At 43.6% G+C, this 18027-nt stretch overlaps 1 protein-coding gene across 3 annotated transcripts; it reads left to right on the top strand.

The window, feature by feature from the left end:
• Positions 1-735: 735 nt before the first annotated feature.
• Positions 736-2500, top strand: LOC144500002 (POU domain, class 4, transcription factor 3-like). 3 transcript variants are annotated; one of them, XM_078222741.1, is made up of 3 exons: positions 736-858; positions 1442-1725; positions 1798-2500. In XM_078222741.1, the coding sequence occupies exons 1-3, from the start codon at positions 736-738 to the stop codon at positions 2498-2500; spliced, it is 1110 nt and encodes a 369-aa protein (XP_078078867.1). The 3 variants fall into 3 exon arrangements, with proteins under 3 accessions (XP_078078867.1, XP_078078868.1, XP_078078866.1); XM_078222742.1 differs by having other exon boundaries at positions 1442-1770; positions 1870-2500; XM_078222740.1 differs by having other exon boundaries at positions 1442-2500.
• Positions 2501-18027: the final 15527 nt, after the last annotated feature.

The following is an 18027-nucleotide window of genomic DNA, read 5'->3' as shown; positions in this document are numbered from 1 at the left end:
AACTTCTTCTGGGCACCCCACCCCCAGCAACACACCGAGAGGGGAATGCAATCTTCAGCCCACTTTCCCAGTGCAATCTGTACCAGCCACATGAAGACTTAACGTGAGCAAAAAAGACTTAATTGCCCCTGAATGCTGCAGCCAGACCCCTCTCCTCTTTGCAATGTTTGCAATCGCTTCCTATGACTGGAATAGCTATTTTCCACGTGTTCACGAGCAGCTTGAGGTGGAAGGAGGTTGTATTATGGGAGCTGTAGTCTCCCCTTTCCTTTAACTTCCCAGCTTAGTACCGGCGGGGAGGAGGAGAGCTGTCAATCAATCAGAAGGGAGGTTCCAGCACGCCTGCGCACATTCCCCACCCCCTCCACTCCTCCTCCAATAGGCTGCAGCCTCTCTGCCTTGTCTCCGGGCAACCGCTTCCCCAGCTCCGACGGGCGGGACGGTAAAATCTCGCGCGAGCGCCAGAGAGGCTGAGCCGAGAGTGGGGAGCAGGTGTAAGCGGAGCCTCTGTGTGTCCCAGGCAGCAATAGAGAGGCAGCACTCACTGAGACACACAGAAGAGAGCCAGCGGCGGCCTGCAGCTCCACAGAGCTCTATGTACATGTTTACAAAAATATACCCCAATGTATCTATAGATACATCTCCATCTGTGCCCCCAACTTTTGCTTTCTCTTTAAGTCCTGTTCCAGCCGCATTTCCTCTCTCTCTCCAGCATCCCTATGTACAGTGTTCAAAATGATGTCCATGAACAGCAAACAGCCAGCCTTCGGCATGCATCATACCCTACCTGAACACAAATACACTTCTCTGCATTCCAGCTCGGAAGCAATAAGGAGAGCCTGTCTCCCAGCGCCGCCGGTATGTAGCAATTTCCCTGTCTCACTCTCTCATTCCCTCTCTCTCATTCTCTCTTTCCATTTCGCTCTCTCTCTCTTTCCCTCTCATTCCCTTTTCCCTTGCTCTCTCTCTCTTTCCCTTTCTCCCATTCTCCTTTTCCCTTTCTTTCTCTTTCCCTCTCACTCTCTCTTTCCCCTTCTCACTCTCTCCCTTTCCCTCCCTCTCTCTTTCCCTCTCCCTCCCTTTCACTCTTTTTCCTCCTGTCCCACTCTCCCCCTCTTTCTCATTCTTTCTTTCCCTCTCTCTTGCCCCCTCTCTCACTCTCTGTTCCCCCCCCTCTCTCAAGCTCTCTCTGTGTGCCTCTGTTGTGAATTTTGGAATCGGTTGTATTGCCAAGCTATCGTTTGTCAAGTGCAGTGTAAAAAAAATGTTCAATTTCTCCTATTGTAAGTGGGGTTTGCACCAACGTTTGCAATTGGAACAAATTTTGTCTGCCTTGGTTTTGGGGGTTTAAAGGGGGAGGTTTTGTGGTTGTTATGGGTTGTGTGAGTTGAGAATGAGCTGTTGATGTTTAATTTCTCTCTCTGTGTGTTTCTGGTCACAGCTGCAAAGCAATATCTTCGCCAGCCTAGATGAAACTTTGTTGGCCCGCGCCGAGGCTCTGGCCGCCGTGGATATCGCCGTGTCCCAGGGCAAGAGCCACCCGTTCAAGCCGGACGCCACCTACCACACCATGAACACGGTGCCGTGCACCTCTACCTCGGCGGTGGCCCTGCCGCACCCGTCCGCCCTCGCCTCCCACCCGCACCACCACCACCATCATCACCACCATCACCACCAGCCCCACCAGCCGCTGGACCCGGGGGAGCTCATCGACCACCTCAGCTCGTCCTCGCTGACCCTGGCCGGGGCCATGGCGGTGACCGGGGGAGGAGGAGGAGGGGGAGGCGGAGGGGACAGCGGCGGCGGCGGGGGAGGAGGTGGAGGAGGAGGCGGCGGCGGCGGGGTGGTGTCCACGTCCTCGCACCCCCATGCGGCTCACATGCACAGCCTGGGACACCTGAGTCACCACCACCCGCACCACCCGCACCACCACCCGCACCAGGCCACCATGAGCATGACCCCCCACCCGCACGGGCTGGTGGGCCACGGGGTGGCCTCGGGCATCCCCTCGGTCAACGACGTGGACGCCGACCCGCGGGAGCTGGAGGCGTTCGCCGAGCGCTTCAAGCAGCGGCGGATCAAGCTGGGGGTGACCCAGGCGGACGTGGGCGCGGCGCTCGCCAACCTCAAGATCCCGGGCGTGGGCTCGCTCAGCCAGAGCACCATCTGTAGGTTCGAGTCCTTGACTTTGTCCCACAACAACATGATCGCCCTCAAGCCCATCCTCCAAGCCTGGCTGGAGGAGGCGGAGGGGGCGCACCGGGAGAAGATGAACAAGCCCGACATCTTCAACGGCGGCGAGAAGAAGCGCAAGCGGACCTCCATCGCCGCCCCGGAGAAGCGATCCCTGGAGGCTTACTTCGCCGTTCAGCCTCGACCCTCCTCCGAAAAGATCGCGGCGATCGCCGAGAAACTGGACCTGAAAAAGAATGTTGTGCGGGTTTGGTTTTGCAATCAAAGACAGAAGCAAAAGCGAATGAAATTTTCCGCCAACCACTAGCCCACTAGCTACCAGAGACACACAGAGAGAGAGAGAGAGAATAAGAGAACGGAATCCCTCTTCCTTTCCCATTCTTTTTTTGTCCATATTGCTGGCAGACTGCTTAACAGACAGTTTTTTAATCTCTCCTTGGAGGATCCAACTTGTCATCCGCACTGACTCCCAGATTTTCTTTTTTTGTGACTCTTGTTCATTCATTCACTTGCTTTTCTTTCTTTGTGGTGAGGGGGAATCTGGCGGACACACACAAAACAAACAAAAAAACGAGACAGAAACGTGTTGACGATGATAATCAGGCGAAATCCTTGGTTTCTGAAGGCACCGTTGGTGTTTGTGTTATTTTTCACGTTATTGGTGAAGTATGCAATCACAGGTAATTCCGATCGCCCTGTTTCCGTGCCGAAATCTCTCGATAAAACTGTTACACGAGCCAGCCTGGCCGCTATCTTGTGAAAGGAAACGAACAAAATTGTTTGGGGGGGGTGGGGGTTGGGAGAAAAAAAAGTTATTTTGATGTTCACCCACGACAGTATTCTTTCCCTCCGTCTATCTCAGTGTTTTCTGTAATCATTTACCCCTCCCCACCCCCCTTGGCGGAAGGGGGCAATAGGTATCTCCACACTTTTCTGTTATTCACCAACCCGAGATGTCTGTTGCGTTTTGTCATTATCTAATAACTTTCAGAAGGTAACTGCCCCAGTTACAACAGAAAACAGGGCTCAAGACAGTTTACTTTTTGACAATTGCAGCGCCAAACATTCATTTTGAGTGTGAGATAAGGGCACCGTGGGTAGCTTCACCAGTTAACGTCCTGTCTTTAATTTATTGGGGAGGGCAAGCAGCACAAGGCTTGTGGATAACTCTGGCCTCGATTTGCTGTTTGGGACAGTATTTATGCAGACTACGATATAGCGTTATTATTTTGGATTCTTAATATTTAAAAAAAAGACAAAATCTACAAAAAAGATCACATAATTGACATTTTCCAGTGATAATCGTTTCCAAAGTTCTGCATGCTGATCAGGTCACTTTTCTGTTTCGTTCAATGTTTTGCAATCGTAAACGGGCGTTAGCTCTCGGCACTTCCGTTCTGGTAATTGCACTAAGGAAAAAGTATGTGGCAGAATTTAGTATATTGTACTGGTTGGTGGCGGGGGGTGGGAGGGGGGACATGTTAGCATATTACGGTTTACCATCAAAAAAATTCCAAGTTGATTCTCGCATCAAAACCTTTGATATAGGACTAACCAAAAGTTTTCGCATCAAATATTCACACTAAATTATTGATTCTGTTTTGGGTAGGAATACCTCCTTTGCGGGCACCTAAAATAGGCGCCCAGAAGCAAAATAACTGCATGAGCTGAGGACGGATACCGAATTTGGCGCCTATGGATTGGACACACAAATGTTTATGTCTGCAGCGCAGACATTCTATGCATTGGAACTGACATGAGCACTATAAAGGGTGGGTAGCTTGATAGAACCTTGTGGATGGTGTGATTTCACTATTTACTGCCTGTTTTCACTAGACACAACATTCTGACCGTGTTTATAACTGTACATAAGTGTTTAATGTAAATAACTTTTTAATTTCCGCACATGTATGTTTACAACTGCAGCCACATGTGCATCATTCGTAAAAAAAAGGAAAACTAAAGTTTCACTTTAAGTCGATTCCTGTACAATGTATATTTGCCAAGCTTTCTCCTGGATTGTGTTTTTTTTTAATTTATCTACTTATTTATTTAAATTATTTCTGTAAGCCAAATACAACAGGGAGATGTGTCATATCACATTTACTAATAAAAGAAAAGAAGCGAAACAACTGTCTTTCTTTAAGGTGTAATGTTTCTTTGCATTTGGGGGGGGGGGGGAAGTAAAACTGAGAATCAAGTGGTTAGATGTAAAATCCAAATGGTTGCAAACATCTATGACATGAAAGCAGTTTCTAACTTACCCAGTTCCGGTGTTCGTGAACACACGCCATTAACAAAGAGCGAGAACCGACAATCATTTTGATTTAGATTTGATTTATTATTGTCACATGTATTAGTATACAGTGAAAAGTATTGTTTCTTGCGCGCTATACAGACAGAGCATACCGTTCATAAAGAAGGAAAGGCGAGGGAGTGCAGAATGCGGTGTTACAGTCATAGCTAGGATGTAGGGAAAGATCAACTTAATGCAAGGTAGTTCCATTCAAAGTCTGACGGCAGCAGGGAAGAAGCTGTCATCAACTGAGGGTCCTGAAGAGTTTTAAGTTCGCGGGTTTTTGAGCTGTTAAAAATAACATACAAAACTTGGGTTTGCGATCGTGGTTTTACTTTCAAACCTCCCCAAATTGGGACAAAAGCAAAATCCTGCGGATGCTGGAATCTGAAACAAAAACAGAAAATGCTGGAAAATCTCAGCAGGTCGGATAGCAGCTGTGGAGAGAGAATAGAGCCAACGTTTAAGTCTGTATGACCCTTCCTCAGAACTCTCTCCACAGATGCTGTCAGACCTGCTGAGATTTTTCCAGCATTTTTCTGCCCAAATCGGGACAGTTGTGCTTTCGCATGTATCAACTGAGCAGCTTATTCAGAAAAATGTAGGTTTTCCCGAAGTTTTGCGTTACTTTCTACCCAGGTGTCACCCACTCCCTGTGTTTAATGTTGTGGTTTGCAGGGGCATCGTGGAACACATTGTGATGCCACCTACTGCACTAGTCGAACACTTCCCATCCCGAGCCTCAGTTCAAAGCGGCAACGTTTTGGATAACCCTGTTAAATCTCTCACACCTTTCCAAAAAATGCACGTGTAGGATAACGCTATCATAAAAGGCCACCCTTTCGCGCGTACAAAGACTGTTGAATCGAAATGGAATGTCACTCAGTCTCGCCGACCTCACCGGCATTGGTTGAAACCAACGCTAAATGTTGGATACCAAGTACCCGAACTGTATATTTTTGTCCAATTCCGTCAGTGCAACATTGATGCAGTCATTATCAATTAACTCACATAAGGACACCAAATTGTGGTACATTTACACATGTAAAGCCATGCCATTAAAATCCCAAGCTAGGACCAGGTAAGATTTTATAATTACATAAAGTATTGAGATAAGCAGAGACAATCCAAACAAAAAGACGGGTAGGCTGCTGGTGGTGTTGGGGAGAGTTGGGGGGAAAGGGGGTGAGCGTACAGTGAATGACATGTAACGCCTTCGCCCAATATAACAAATTCGAAGCATAATCAGGAGTAACACATTTAAGTAATACCGAAGGAAGAACGTGGCCGATCGCATTATAGTGAAAAATTAACCCTTGTAACAATAATTGGATTTCAACTAATATGCTAACTTTAAAAAAAATCTATTAGGTGCAGAAAGAAAATAATAATTTAGGGAGGAAGTTGAACTTCCGTTTCCAAGACCATGTTAATATTAACTGTTATATTCCATCTCTCTGTGCCTCAGTGTCCGTATTAAACCCAGGCCGTTTGATATTGTCTTTAAACTTCAACAAATTCCTGAAAGCAACGGGTCACGATCCTTAAGGAATAACGTGAGAATTGTGGAATTCGCATGTAACACTTGTTCGGCAATTGGTTTCAACTTATATTAAACCGTCATAAATGAATAATAGACAGACGCTGCCATGATCCTATTGATTTTTTTTCCTCTTGTCTGATACCTTGGCTAATTTCTCTGCTGGTTCAACAAGGCGGCACTGCATAGTAACCCAGGCTTATCCCAGAAACCTTGGGGGTTGCCTGAAGAAATCACATTCCAAATTACCTGTAAAACAAATTCTCTTGATTTCGGTTCAGCCGCTCGGATGATCACGTGCGTGTTTAGGGCGCCATTAAATTACTTTTAATGCAATTATCTCTCTCCAATTCGAAATAGATGTCTCGAAATACACTCCTGCCCAAGTTCTTTTGATATATTAAATCAGTATTTAGCAATGTGCTACTTGCACAAATGCTGTTTGTTTTCCAGTATTTATCTAATTAGTTTAAAGTAAAATACTTATATATTATACTCTTCGTCACTCAAGTTACGATTTTTAACTTTTTTCATTGCTGCCAAACATGGAAGTATACAACACAAGTCACATCGTGCCATCATTACACAATCTAAGTTACTGAATTCATTTTTATTATAATGCACACAGCACAGCAGCAATCCGATTCAGCCTGATACACGGACACATCTCCCTAACACAACTAACTGCATTCGCCATTCGTAATTATTGCCCTTTGCATTGCCAGATCTAAGAGGATTCTCGCAAATGTAATTACGAATTGCTTTGTAAATAATTCATGTTAAGAGATTCAACAAATTAATAAAGCGAATGATGACAAGAGGCTAATTAAAACTTTGGTAATTGTTGTCACGACAGCTTTGTTGTGTGGCACGGTGCAAAACCCTCTTTGAAAAAAAATCTGCTTTGATAAGAAAAAATGTCCCAGTAGGCTTTTAAACACTTTGAAGTTTATTTAATTTACATTTATTCTTTAATTGCATTTAACAAACGATTTATTTCAATCCGTTCCCTCTTATGACTTTTATCCTCGTCTTGACGCCAAATATTAAAGGAATACGGAAGCTGCACCAAGCGAAGCAGTTACTGGGCTTTACCCGCCCCCTTCCTCCCAAATAGGAAGCTTTCCAAAAAGAAAATAATAATTTAAGGAGAAAATAAAATCTAATGTGTGGCACACACACACACACCAAATATAAGGATTTGAAAACACAGTTCGGCCCATTAGAACCAACCTCGGCTATTCCCTTCAGAAATTGGCATGCATAAACAAGATTGTTTTAAATTCGCTGTAAATTCGCTTATTTATCGGAAATTTGCAAGTGCGCACCCGGAGTTAAATTTTCCGCAATTGCTTTCAGCAATGAAATCCTTTGCAAAACGTTCTGCTGTGATGCTAAACGTGGTGCATTTGCAAATTGTTGAGAGCGGTTAGACGAATACGCGAATCAAATTTTCAACCATTGGACGAACGATACTCAATTCTGAGTTGACATTGCCACGTGGATATCACAGATAAAAATAAAAGTGGCACTGATTATTTTCTTGCTAAAGTCATAGCCACTCTGAATAAATCCAACTCACTACCTCGCCATCTCCACTGTAACATTTTTACAGGTTCTATTGGCTGGCTATCAAAGATTCCGAAGCGGCTTTGTTGAATCAAACACAATGCAGAAAGAAACACTAGGTGGCAGTGTCAGAGGTCAAACTGGTGAGGACCACCTACAATTGGGCAAAGGACAGTGCAGTACATGTGCCTGTTATTTCACAACGCTTGTGCCCCGCATACTTTCTGGCACATTTTGCCCCCCGCCCCCCCTCAATTATTTCGAAATCCTTCCAGAACCGTCCCTCCTTGAACCATCCACCGACCTGGCCTGCTATATGGCTTCATGAGAGGAATGAGCTTTCGACACATGCTTTTCGTTTTTTTTAAACATCGTCCCACTGCTTGATAAGTCTATGGGAAACTCATTTACACAAGGAATTCTCAGGCAGTCAGGTACTGATGATAAACAATTAATGAATCTTGGGACCTTACGTGTCCCGATACTGTGTCAGAATAATTTAACTGTAACATTAACACGACTTTTCCCACATCAAAGAGGTGATTGCAGCTTATAGGAGTTTAAGAGGTGAAAGCATGCAAAAAAAGGGCAACCGTCTCAGATCTCTTTCTGCACGTTGCTAACCAAGTTGTTGGGTTTTTAAAAAAATTTCATGAATATTGACATCTCAGCAGTTCGTTTCTCAATAAATGGATTCAGTCTATATAGATATAATGCGCGTTTAAAAATGTTAAATACAGTTAATGCAATATTAATCGCCTTTGGTGATATAAAATGCAATATATCCAGGCAGCAGCTTGCTTTTTCCAGGCGCGGTGAGGGAAAGGGGCACAGCTGCAGTCTTTTTGCCAGCAAAAAGCTATATTTATTGCTATTGTCTGACTTTTGCCTACCAAGACAGAGACACTTTAATGGGGTAAGGACATCTACTTTGTCTTAAATATCTATTATAGATCTTGAGCGGCTGCAGGGGTATTTTTTTCTCTCTCTCATCTTAGTCATTGGACACATTTTGACTGTGATTTTTTAAAAATTTAAATACTAGAAAATGGTTCAGTGAATAAGCCAATTCATCAAATTATTGTCGGCAACAGGCGACGCCGTAAGAAACATAGCAAAATGTAAGATGTTAAGGGGTTTAAACGTCTGCGGAAACAATAGGTGACATCTGAATTTGCAACAGCGAACACCTGCGACGTAAAGAAAGTGCCTTTCTACAGGGCTGGTGTGTAATTTTCCCACCGTAGAATGTGTTTGATGGTTTCTCAGGCAACCCCCAGCAGAGGGAAAGCCGAGAGAGTCAACAAAGTAACTAAAGGATTTCTGGAAATCGAATAATGCCCATTTCAGATGATATTCTTTCGCAGATGTCAATTCTTTCACGGGAATCTTGTGACGAATTCCTAAGTTCACTTCTGAATTGCGGCCGAGCCGGCGACAGTACCTGATATGGCCTGTGCAGAAGTTTTCCAAACTTCTGTATATTGCCACAAAATCCCAACTGAACTTCCGCGTTTAGTCGTTTAGCGCATATTTTACACTGATTCTGCCAGCGAAATGCACCGTTGCTAAGAAATACATTGTTTTCCACAGCCCTGTAAATAAAACGGATTATTGGACGCATTGCATCGTCAAGTTATATTTTAAGGCAACAAAATGCATTGGCATCGGTATTTGAATTTCCCTGTGCATTCTGAGTGTAATTATGACGGTAGCGTACAAATCTCTCCTTGATCAGAAGCCGAGGGTTCTGCGAATTATAACGGCAGTCTACATTTCTAGTTTAATCTGGACATAATGTCGAAGGGACATTTTGCAGGAATTTACTGTAAAGGCGCGGCAGGAGTTAGGCAATAAACAATTGTCTTAATTTCGAACTCTTGAACAATAAACTTCTGCTCAGTAAAGTAAAACATGTCCCTTAAATGATTTTTAGCGTGGAATAGTATTGGTAGATATTTTCTGTAATATGGCCATTAGCGACTTTGCAGAGGTCAGGGCTGAAAGAAGGACAACTAGAGTGAGTGTGTTACATAACCGACGCTATTGTTTAAATCACATTTGCTGATATATATACAGATGTATTAATTTATCTTAAGGAATAAGAAAATTGTGTTTTAAGGGTGTCGGTCATCATTGTATCGTTTCCCCTATTTTGTCTTTGTTTTGTTAGGGTTTCATTCCAATTTGAGTTACCAGGTATTAGCGCAAAAGTCAAGCCGCTGTTTTGCCATTGATGCACATGTAACTAACTAGCAACGGGCGAGCGGCGACATCAACACTGCCTTGACTGTTGTTTAAGCATCTTTAAAGACGGCTGGCAGATTAATGCAACATTTGCAGCCGTTCTGAAATAACATCAAGAAATGTAATTGCAATGTAGTCAGGTGCTTGTTGACATGCTCGGGTCCTCTTAGAAAAGTGTCACCATGAAATTTCATACTACATAAATTTGCACAGAGCATCCAGAAAACATGCTTTATGTAGCAGTGACTCATTTGAAGTTTAAAATTCTACAAGGGGAGCTTGAGATGGCAGTTTCACTCATCTCTTTGAACCTCTATTTTAAAGTGATTTTTATATAAAAGACATTAGAGCTGGGATCCCTTTAAGTATAAGTCTGTCATTGGCAGTAATGCATTATTGAAAGCCTATCAAACAGCTCTGTGCTCTGACTTTACGAGGCGTACAGAAGATGAAGTCTGACTGTCTGACTGCACAAAAGCCTCTAATATGTTAATCGCCGTAGGGGATGCCTAAGGTACCATTTCAAGCTGCTTCGCACACCATATGTCGGGCCGTTTGCCACATGTATCTATTAATCAAAAGGAAGCACGCTAGAACACCAGCCACCCCACCTTTTTCTAACCGCGCCAGCACCTCCCAAAACGGTCGCAAATTTTCTTGGAGAAGTCTGACCTTTTTTTTCCCAGAGTAAACAGAAGATGACCAGTGCCCTTTAGAGCCCCTCTCGCACACCCAACCCCACGCCCACACCCACACCATCACGCGTGGCCTCAACAGTTTCGATTTTCATTTGGACATGAAATTGATCAAGAAAGCTCGAAGCTATCATTTTAATATGATGTTAGCTGCCTTAATTTTCTTCCGGTCAGCAGCAAAGACAATACGAAGTCGTTAGATAATGTTTGGCATTTGACAACATTTTGAGATGGGTATAGACGTTCTTTAGTAATCGGATGATTTGTGTTCCTACATTTCTACCTATTCTTATTGACAAAGTATGGAAGATTGTGTACCATTATTGAAGCGAGTGAGTTAGTTTGTTTGAAATTAAATTGGGAGATGCAAAATATGAACATTTCTTGGCTTCAGATACCCGTTTTAACGACTGATTGTGGACCGCGGTGTTATATTTAAGATTGCATTGGAGGATTGTGTAACTGTCCCTAAGAATAAGGGTAAATCTGCGTCTCCCCTGGGCTACGAGTGGTGTAGCTAACCATACCAAACCCGTGGATACATTTAACACCCCATCGCGTGTGGTTCGGAAGGATCTGAATTGGAAGGTGTTGTCCCATGTGTTGGTTAGACCAGCAATCATAGAATTCCTGCAGTACAGAAGGAGGCCATTCGGCCTGTCGAATCTGTACCGACCCCAATCCCACCCAGCCCTATTCCCCGTATCCTCACACATTTACCCTGCTAATCCCATTGGCAGTAGGGTCAATTTAGCGTGGCCAATCAACCTAACCCGCACATCTTTGGAGGACCTGAACTTTACCGAAGGTTTCGGCAAAGCTAAAAAGCCACTATCTCCTCTCCCCCCCCCCCCCCCCACCCCCACCACCCCCGCACACACACACAAACAGATTCTCGTCAACGCCGACAAGGGTTCACAAGTAATTGGGAAATGAGTTCAGGCCAGTTTTGTGAAATGGCAAAGAAGAATTTTAACCAAATCAATCAGTCAAGTGCAGCCAATGCGAGTGGCAGCAATGAAATCGCAGCTAACAGTGGAGGTGGGGGAGCAACTCCAAGTTTCAGCTTGTAAGATATCCCCCAACATCAAGAAAATAATGTAAAACTAATGTGGTGTCGCAGTCACATTAAGGGAGAGGCGCTCCCTCTCCGCTAGGTGAGGGGCGGGGAGGGGGCGGGGGGGTCTTGCAATTAACTCATATTTGTCGATGACTGAATTGTTAATGTAACAGGTTCCCAATGAATGGCTTCCAAAGTTTATTGTCATTTTTTTCCCCCCACAAAAAAAATCAATTGCGCTCCACATGGGTTTTACGAAGTCAATGCGGAACTGGCAGGCACAGTCGAACAATTCACTCAAGTTTCGATTTGTTTCCTCAGCCCACTTGGCCGGGTATGTGAGAAATGTCTTGAAATAAACACATACACACACACACCAAGTTCCCCGAGTGGACAGAGCGAGTTACAAACTGACTGCCAACAAGAGACACTCACAGCATCCTCGAATCATTTTCTCGCACATAAGCATGCAATTTTCTATTTGCAAATTTTTTTATAGAAAAAAATAGCCCGTATATCTGTCGATTTAGGTTTCTAAGGAATCGTAACTTAATTCCTTTAGGCTATTCATCAGCACAGTAATTAAACTACCAAATGGATGTAAATAAAGTGAAATTGGTTTCTTGACAGATGAGCCGGAGAGGCCTTTTGACATGAGCAGAGTAGGACAATAATTATTTCTGCATGAGGCTATATAGAGAACGCCAGCTGGATTTATTAGATGCTACATATTATTTGCTACCAGCACATCGGACAGGAATGAATACCGTTCAGCTGCCAAGGTTTTTTTTTGTGTGTTGTTGCATTCAAAGCGATCTGAGTGTAGAGGAAATATTTTGGCTGAATGGTTAAACCATGCCCGGAAATTTCAGCACCATGGTTAGTTCCCTTCCTCTGGTTGCGGGGGAGAAAACAAGACTACTTTCCCAGATCAGCAGCAATGAACAGGGGCGGGGGAAGGGAATGGAACGGGTGCAAGCACACTTCAGACGTCCCCAGCTCTTTCACATTGCAGCAGCTGCCTTCAGCATTCGAGAGAAAAGGCGAGCAGGAGTGTGTAAATAAAAACAGTTAGATTTCATAGCCATGTGGCTTCAAGCGTTTATGCTCGAATCCAGGCAACAATTCACAAAATAAAAAAAACCGTTTTGGTAAAGAAACCCATAAATTAATCCATATTTAAAAAAAGTTGGCGATTAGATACAGAGGGAAAGCGATTAAGGATTGCCTGAGAAAATCTCCATTGTGCCAAAAGAGATCGAGATTTTCTGCATTAGTTGGACACCCCAATTAATTGATGCTCTGAAACTTTTTAAAAAACAATCTTTTGCATCCTAAAGGCTGGTCTCTAAGACTCGGATATCAATAGCAACCCTGGGAGGCTTAGCGGGGATGGTTTGTTGGAGAAAATGTCAAGCGGAAGCTGCCAGAGCAGATCCCTGGAAATCTGTATTCATTTTGAAAACCCTATTTGTTGAGTAATCTCAGCTATCATCACTAAATCTCGGGGCACTGATGTAGTTGGAGTTGTTGTTGACTTAACGTAAAAATTCAATCACTGGGGTTTTTGCATCAACCGGGCTACTTATTTGTCTAATAAATCCGTCATTTTGTAAGAAAAATATTTGAGCAGCCGTACTTGACCTCCTGATACCCAGAAGTCACATTTATTCCAGCAGGTTTGCAGATGCAGAATGGAGATGATCATTTAACGCCTGTAGGAGGTATTGTGAAAACTGACTCAAAACAGCTGCCAGGAACGTGTCTTTTCAGTAGGTCTCATTGCCCCAGTAGACATTGCACATCCGTAAACAGGGAAACACGCACAATACACCCATGCAACGCACACACACACAAGTACATATAAATATAACACGGGCAAACGCAAGTCTGTCTATGTGTCCACACAACAACACGCAGTCTTGCACACAGCAACATCTATCGAACTTATACAGAAACAAGCTCATACGACCTGCATAGCTAAACATACAAAGTACATATATTACATAATACGTATTTAAACACTATACAATACATGCAACATGTACATATGCACAACAACATATATCATGTACAGACACATGCTCATAAGATCTGCACAGATAAACATGTCGAGCAAATGTAGTATATAAGCACACACAATACGTACATGCATACAGCATACAATACATGCGGCATGTACACACAGACATATATGTTTAAACGCGCACAGCCACATAGCACACGCATAACACACAATTAGCGCATGCTAATCACATGGAGGACACAACCCAACACGTACATAGATGGAACACATAACACATGCATGCACAGTACATGCATACGACACACCAAAGCAAGCTCGCCATGCTAAAATCATGCACTCAGCACACAGACACACGCCCAAGTACAAAACCACGCGCCTCTTTTAATATTTGAGTAGCAAGCAGGCTTGAAAAGGGTGAGCCCATCCTGTGTGTAGCGCAATCTGGCAGTGTACAAACTAGCCTAAGGAACAAGGCTGTTTACAGAGAAAAAAACCTCTTGCAAACACGCGTCAAAAAGAGAGTTCGGCAGTCGCTCCTCAGGCTTAGAAATCCTATTGCCGGATGCATTTTAATCTTAAAATTAACAACCCACCCGCATTCTTGGTTTAATGCGAGCATTCTTGTAGACGACATGCATGTTCCTTTCTCAACATTTTGTGTGGCTAGAACAAAGGACGCAGGAGGTCAGAATCTCTTTTGTGTGAGTGATAGCCATAAGGACGATCACTAACTTTGGAGAAAGAAACACGAATAAAACACAAGACCAAGTTTATAAGTGCCGCTGTTGACTTGTCAACCGTAAGCATTGGAAATGCGAGATGATGCGAAAACTTCGAGAATTTAAATGTCTACATGCTTGGAAAGGTTGCGGTCAGTTGTACAATTTGGCGGGTGAATTGGATGAATGCCGTTTGGCTCAGGCGAAAGAGAAAGTTTTATGCTTGGGAGCCGAAGCATCAGGTGGCTGGAGGATAGAGGATAGAGGAGAGAGGTACAAGAAGAGGGACAGGTCGCTTAGATCCGACTCTGCTTTTAAAATTGTCTTCAACTTTTACAATACTTGTGCATGCAATTCTGAAAGGCAGCTCCAAAAATAACATCCTCCTCAGCAAATAGAATATACATATATAAAACAAGATAAGTTGCCCAGATAAATGAGATATCACCAGACTTGTCGGACATTTTGTGTGGAGTATTCTCCTAATCTTCCTTATAATTAATGTTTTAAAGCACAGGGTACTGGCGTGTAGAAATCGTGCAAAGAATCGGGGGAAATATGTTAACAGACTGATAGGTTTCCGCCCAGAACCCCCTCGGGAACCCTAACCTTCCCAAATGGATCAATGAACATTCCTGAAAGTTGAGAGCAGAAGCCAATTTCACTTGGCAAGCCCTCGTTAGAGCCCCTTTTGATGAACCACTGCTGCGTCGGGGAGCTGCAGACTGGCACAGCAAAGAGAATATTCAAGTTCCAGTGAGACCTGCGTTGGTGAGCTGGATGGACAGAAACATTTACTAGTACGCGCCCTGGCAAATAAAGAATAGTACAGGGCGCTGAACGTCAACCTAGGCAGACCTCGCACCTCCCAAGTTCCCACGCAAATGTGCAATAGTTTGTGTTAAGCTGGTTAATAGGCGACGGTCTACCACTTATTCCATTCTACAACTTTCTCAATGATGTGAAAGTTTAGCCAATACACTCGAGAGGTTTTTTTGGAGGGGGGGAGGCGGGATTAGGGAGCGCACTTCATCCATGGAATTTCCTTTGTCGGCTACCTTATATTTTTCACCATACAACGCCAGGGTTTTGCGTTTGATCCCCAGGTTGGGTCACTGTCTGTGCGGAGTCTGCACGTTCTCCCCGTGTCTGCGTGGGTTTCCTCCGGGTGCTCCGGTTTCCTCCCACTTTCTGAAAGACGTGCTGGTTAGGTGTATTGGCCATGCTAAATTCTCCCTTAGTGTACCCGAACAGGTGCTGGAGTGTGGGGGATTTTCACAGTAACTTCATTGCAGTATTAATGTATACCTATTTGTGACACTAATAAATAAACTTAAAAACTAATTAAACTAATCTACACAGCTTTACAGATTTTCACTTCTACTGCTTCCTTTCTATATTTCACCCAACATTTCACGATATTGTTTTGGTAACTTTCTTTTTAATTAACTTTTTATATGTGTATATTTGTCCTCAATGTTACTGCAATCTATTATTCTTAGATTTCCTTTCTGCTCCTTGGTCAGTTGTGCAGCCTCTTACGAGCTTTTTACTTATTTTACCAAGTTATTTTCAACATATTGTCTCTTTCGATGACAAACATGTCAATTTGTCATTTTAATTTCAAATTTGGAAGCATCACTTCCTACCCCGGGATATGCTATGATTTATGCATTAAACAGTTTAGTTTGAAGAAGCAGAATGTTGTTGGCAAAACAAGGCAGATTCCGTAAAAATTGTGCAGTTGTTGAGCAGAGGGGCAAACTAACAAATCTTGTCAACATTGATATGAACTTTCAGATTGCTGTGCCATTTGGCTGGAACTTTACCACCCCGCCCACCATGGGAATCGGAGCGGGGAGGGGAAGAGCATGGGAAGGTGCATTGACCTTGGGTGGGATTTTATGGTTTCGGGACGAGCGGGGCTGTAAAGTCCCATCCTATGTGTACAGTGTGTGGCACACTTAAAATGAATGGGATCTTGATTTGAATCACAGAATCTCCACAGTGCAGAAGGAGCCATTCGGCCCATCGAGTCTGCACCAACCACAATCCCACCCAGGCCCTATCCCCGTAACCACATGTATTTACCCTATTAATCCCCCTGACACTAAGGGGCGATTTAGCATGCCCAACCAATATAGCTCACACATGTTTAGACTGTGGGAGAAAACCGGAGCACCCAGAGGAAACCCACGCAGACACAGGGAGAAGGTGCAAACTCCACAAAGGCAGTCACCCTAGGCTGGAATTGAACGCAGGTCCCTGGCGCTGTGAGGCAGCCATGCTAACTACTGTCCCACCCTTTTGATAAGCACAAAGAACAAAACAGAAATAATAAATAGGTTACCAAGTCTACACAGAACATTAATTCATTTCCATTTGGAGTACTGTATGCAGTTCTGACCACTTTATTATAGGAATAATACCATGGCAGTGGACATGTGTCTGATACTGAGCTCAAGAGACTGTGAAAGTCAAGTTTGTAACACTACAGAAAGGGAACCAAAGAGAGGAACATTATTAACATATTCAAGATTATCAAGGATATCTGTGACTTAAACCAAAGAAACTGTTTGCTATAGCTTAGAGAGTGACCAGGAGGGGGATATTGGATAAGAAGAAAGAAGGCGCACAAAGAGATCAAATATACATTTTTCACACTTAGAGAGGTGAACGTTTAGATGAACATCAGTATCACTCTAAAGACAATCCCAGTATGGGAAAGTACATTAAATCTGCAGAATCCAAAATAGACTTCCTGCAGTAAAATCGTTTCTGTAAAATCATACAATCCTTACAGTGTGGCCCCTCGAGTCTGCACCGACTCTCCATCAGAGCATCTCACCCAGGTCCACTCCCGCCCTATCCCGTAACCCCATTTAGTCTCCCTAACTTCATGAATTCTTTTGAAAGCAAGATAGTCATATTAAAAAAGGATTATTATAGGTCACATGGGGCATCCAGGACTGAGCATTGGACTAGATGTATCATGTGAAAATAAACATTCTTGCAGATTTGATGGATAAAATGGATTGTTTCTCTGCTTGTTTCAGTGCTATGACATTCTATCGTTCCATGTAAAGTATTTAGGTTGAGCAAAACAATATTGGTAAAGAATGTACCAATGGGTGTAAGTAGTAGTGAACAGTATATAGTATGGGACAGACAGGGGACAAAATAGCATGAGGCAGACTTAATTGGTTGTGAATGAAAGTATAAAGACTACAGATATACTCTTGGTGCACAAGCCATTAGAATGCAATTCATAGTACAGAAACTGATTATTGTTGTGTGTTTTGGAATATTGCTTTTAGTAAGACTGTATCCATCAGATTGCCATAGCTTTTCTGGCCCTGAATTGCTTCAAGTTTCATTGGACTCCTTAATATGTCTGGAGGTGACTGGAATGTTGCTGAGGCAGCAAGGGTCTACAATATATCTAGTACCTGAAGATTTCTGTAGTTCTCGGTGGGCCTTAGAAGGCACAAAACCTCTCCAAATCCTTTATTAGAACAGTGACAGTAAGAAGTTACAGCCATGGCCAGAGACCCTTTAAACTGAGAGCTGTATTTTTCAGACCCCGAGGAGACACAGGTAAGACAATAGGCTGGTACATCAAGAGAGATAAGGCAAGCACACACCAGGGAAATCCAAGCCAGAGGTATAGCCCAAATCCCAG

The sequence above is a fragment of the Mustelus asterias genome, chromosome 10 (assembly GCF_964213995.1).
Source record: "Mustelus asterias chromosome 10, sMusAst1.hap1.1, whole genome shotgun sequence".
NCBI lineage: Eukaryota > Metazoa > Chordata > Chondrichthyes > Carcharhiniformes > Triakidae > Mustelus > Mustelus asterias.
The sequence above is the reverse complement of the archived record's forward strand: the minus strand, read 5'-3'. Positions and strand labels throughout refer to the sequence as shown.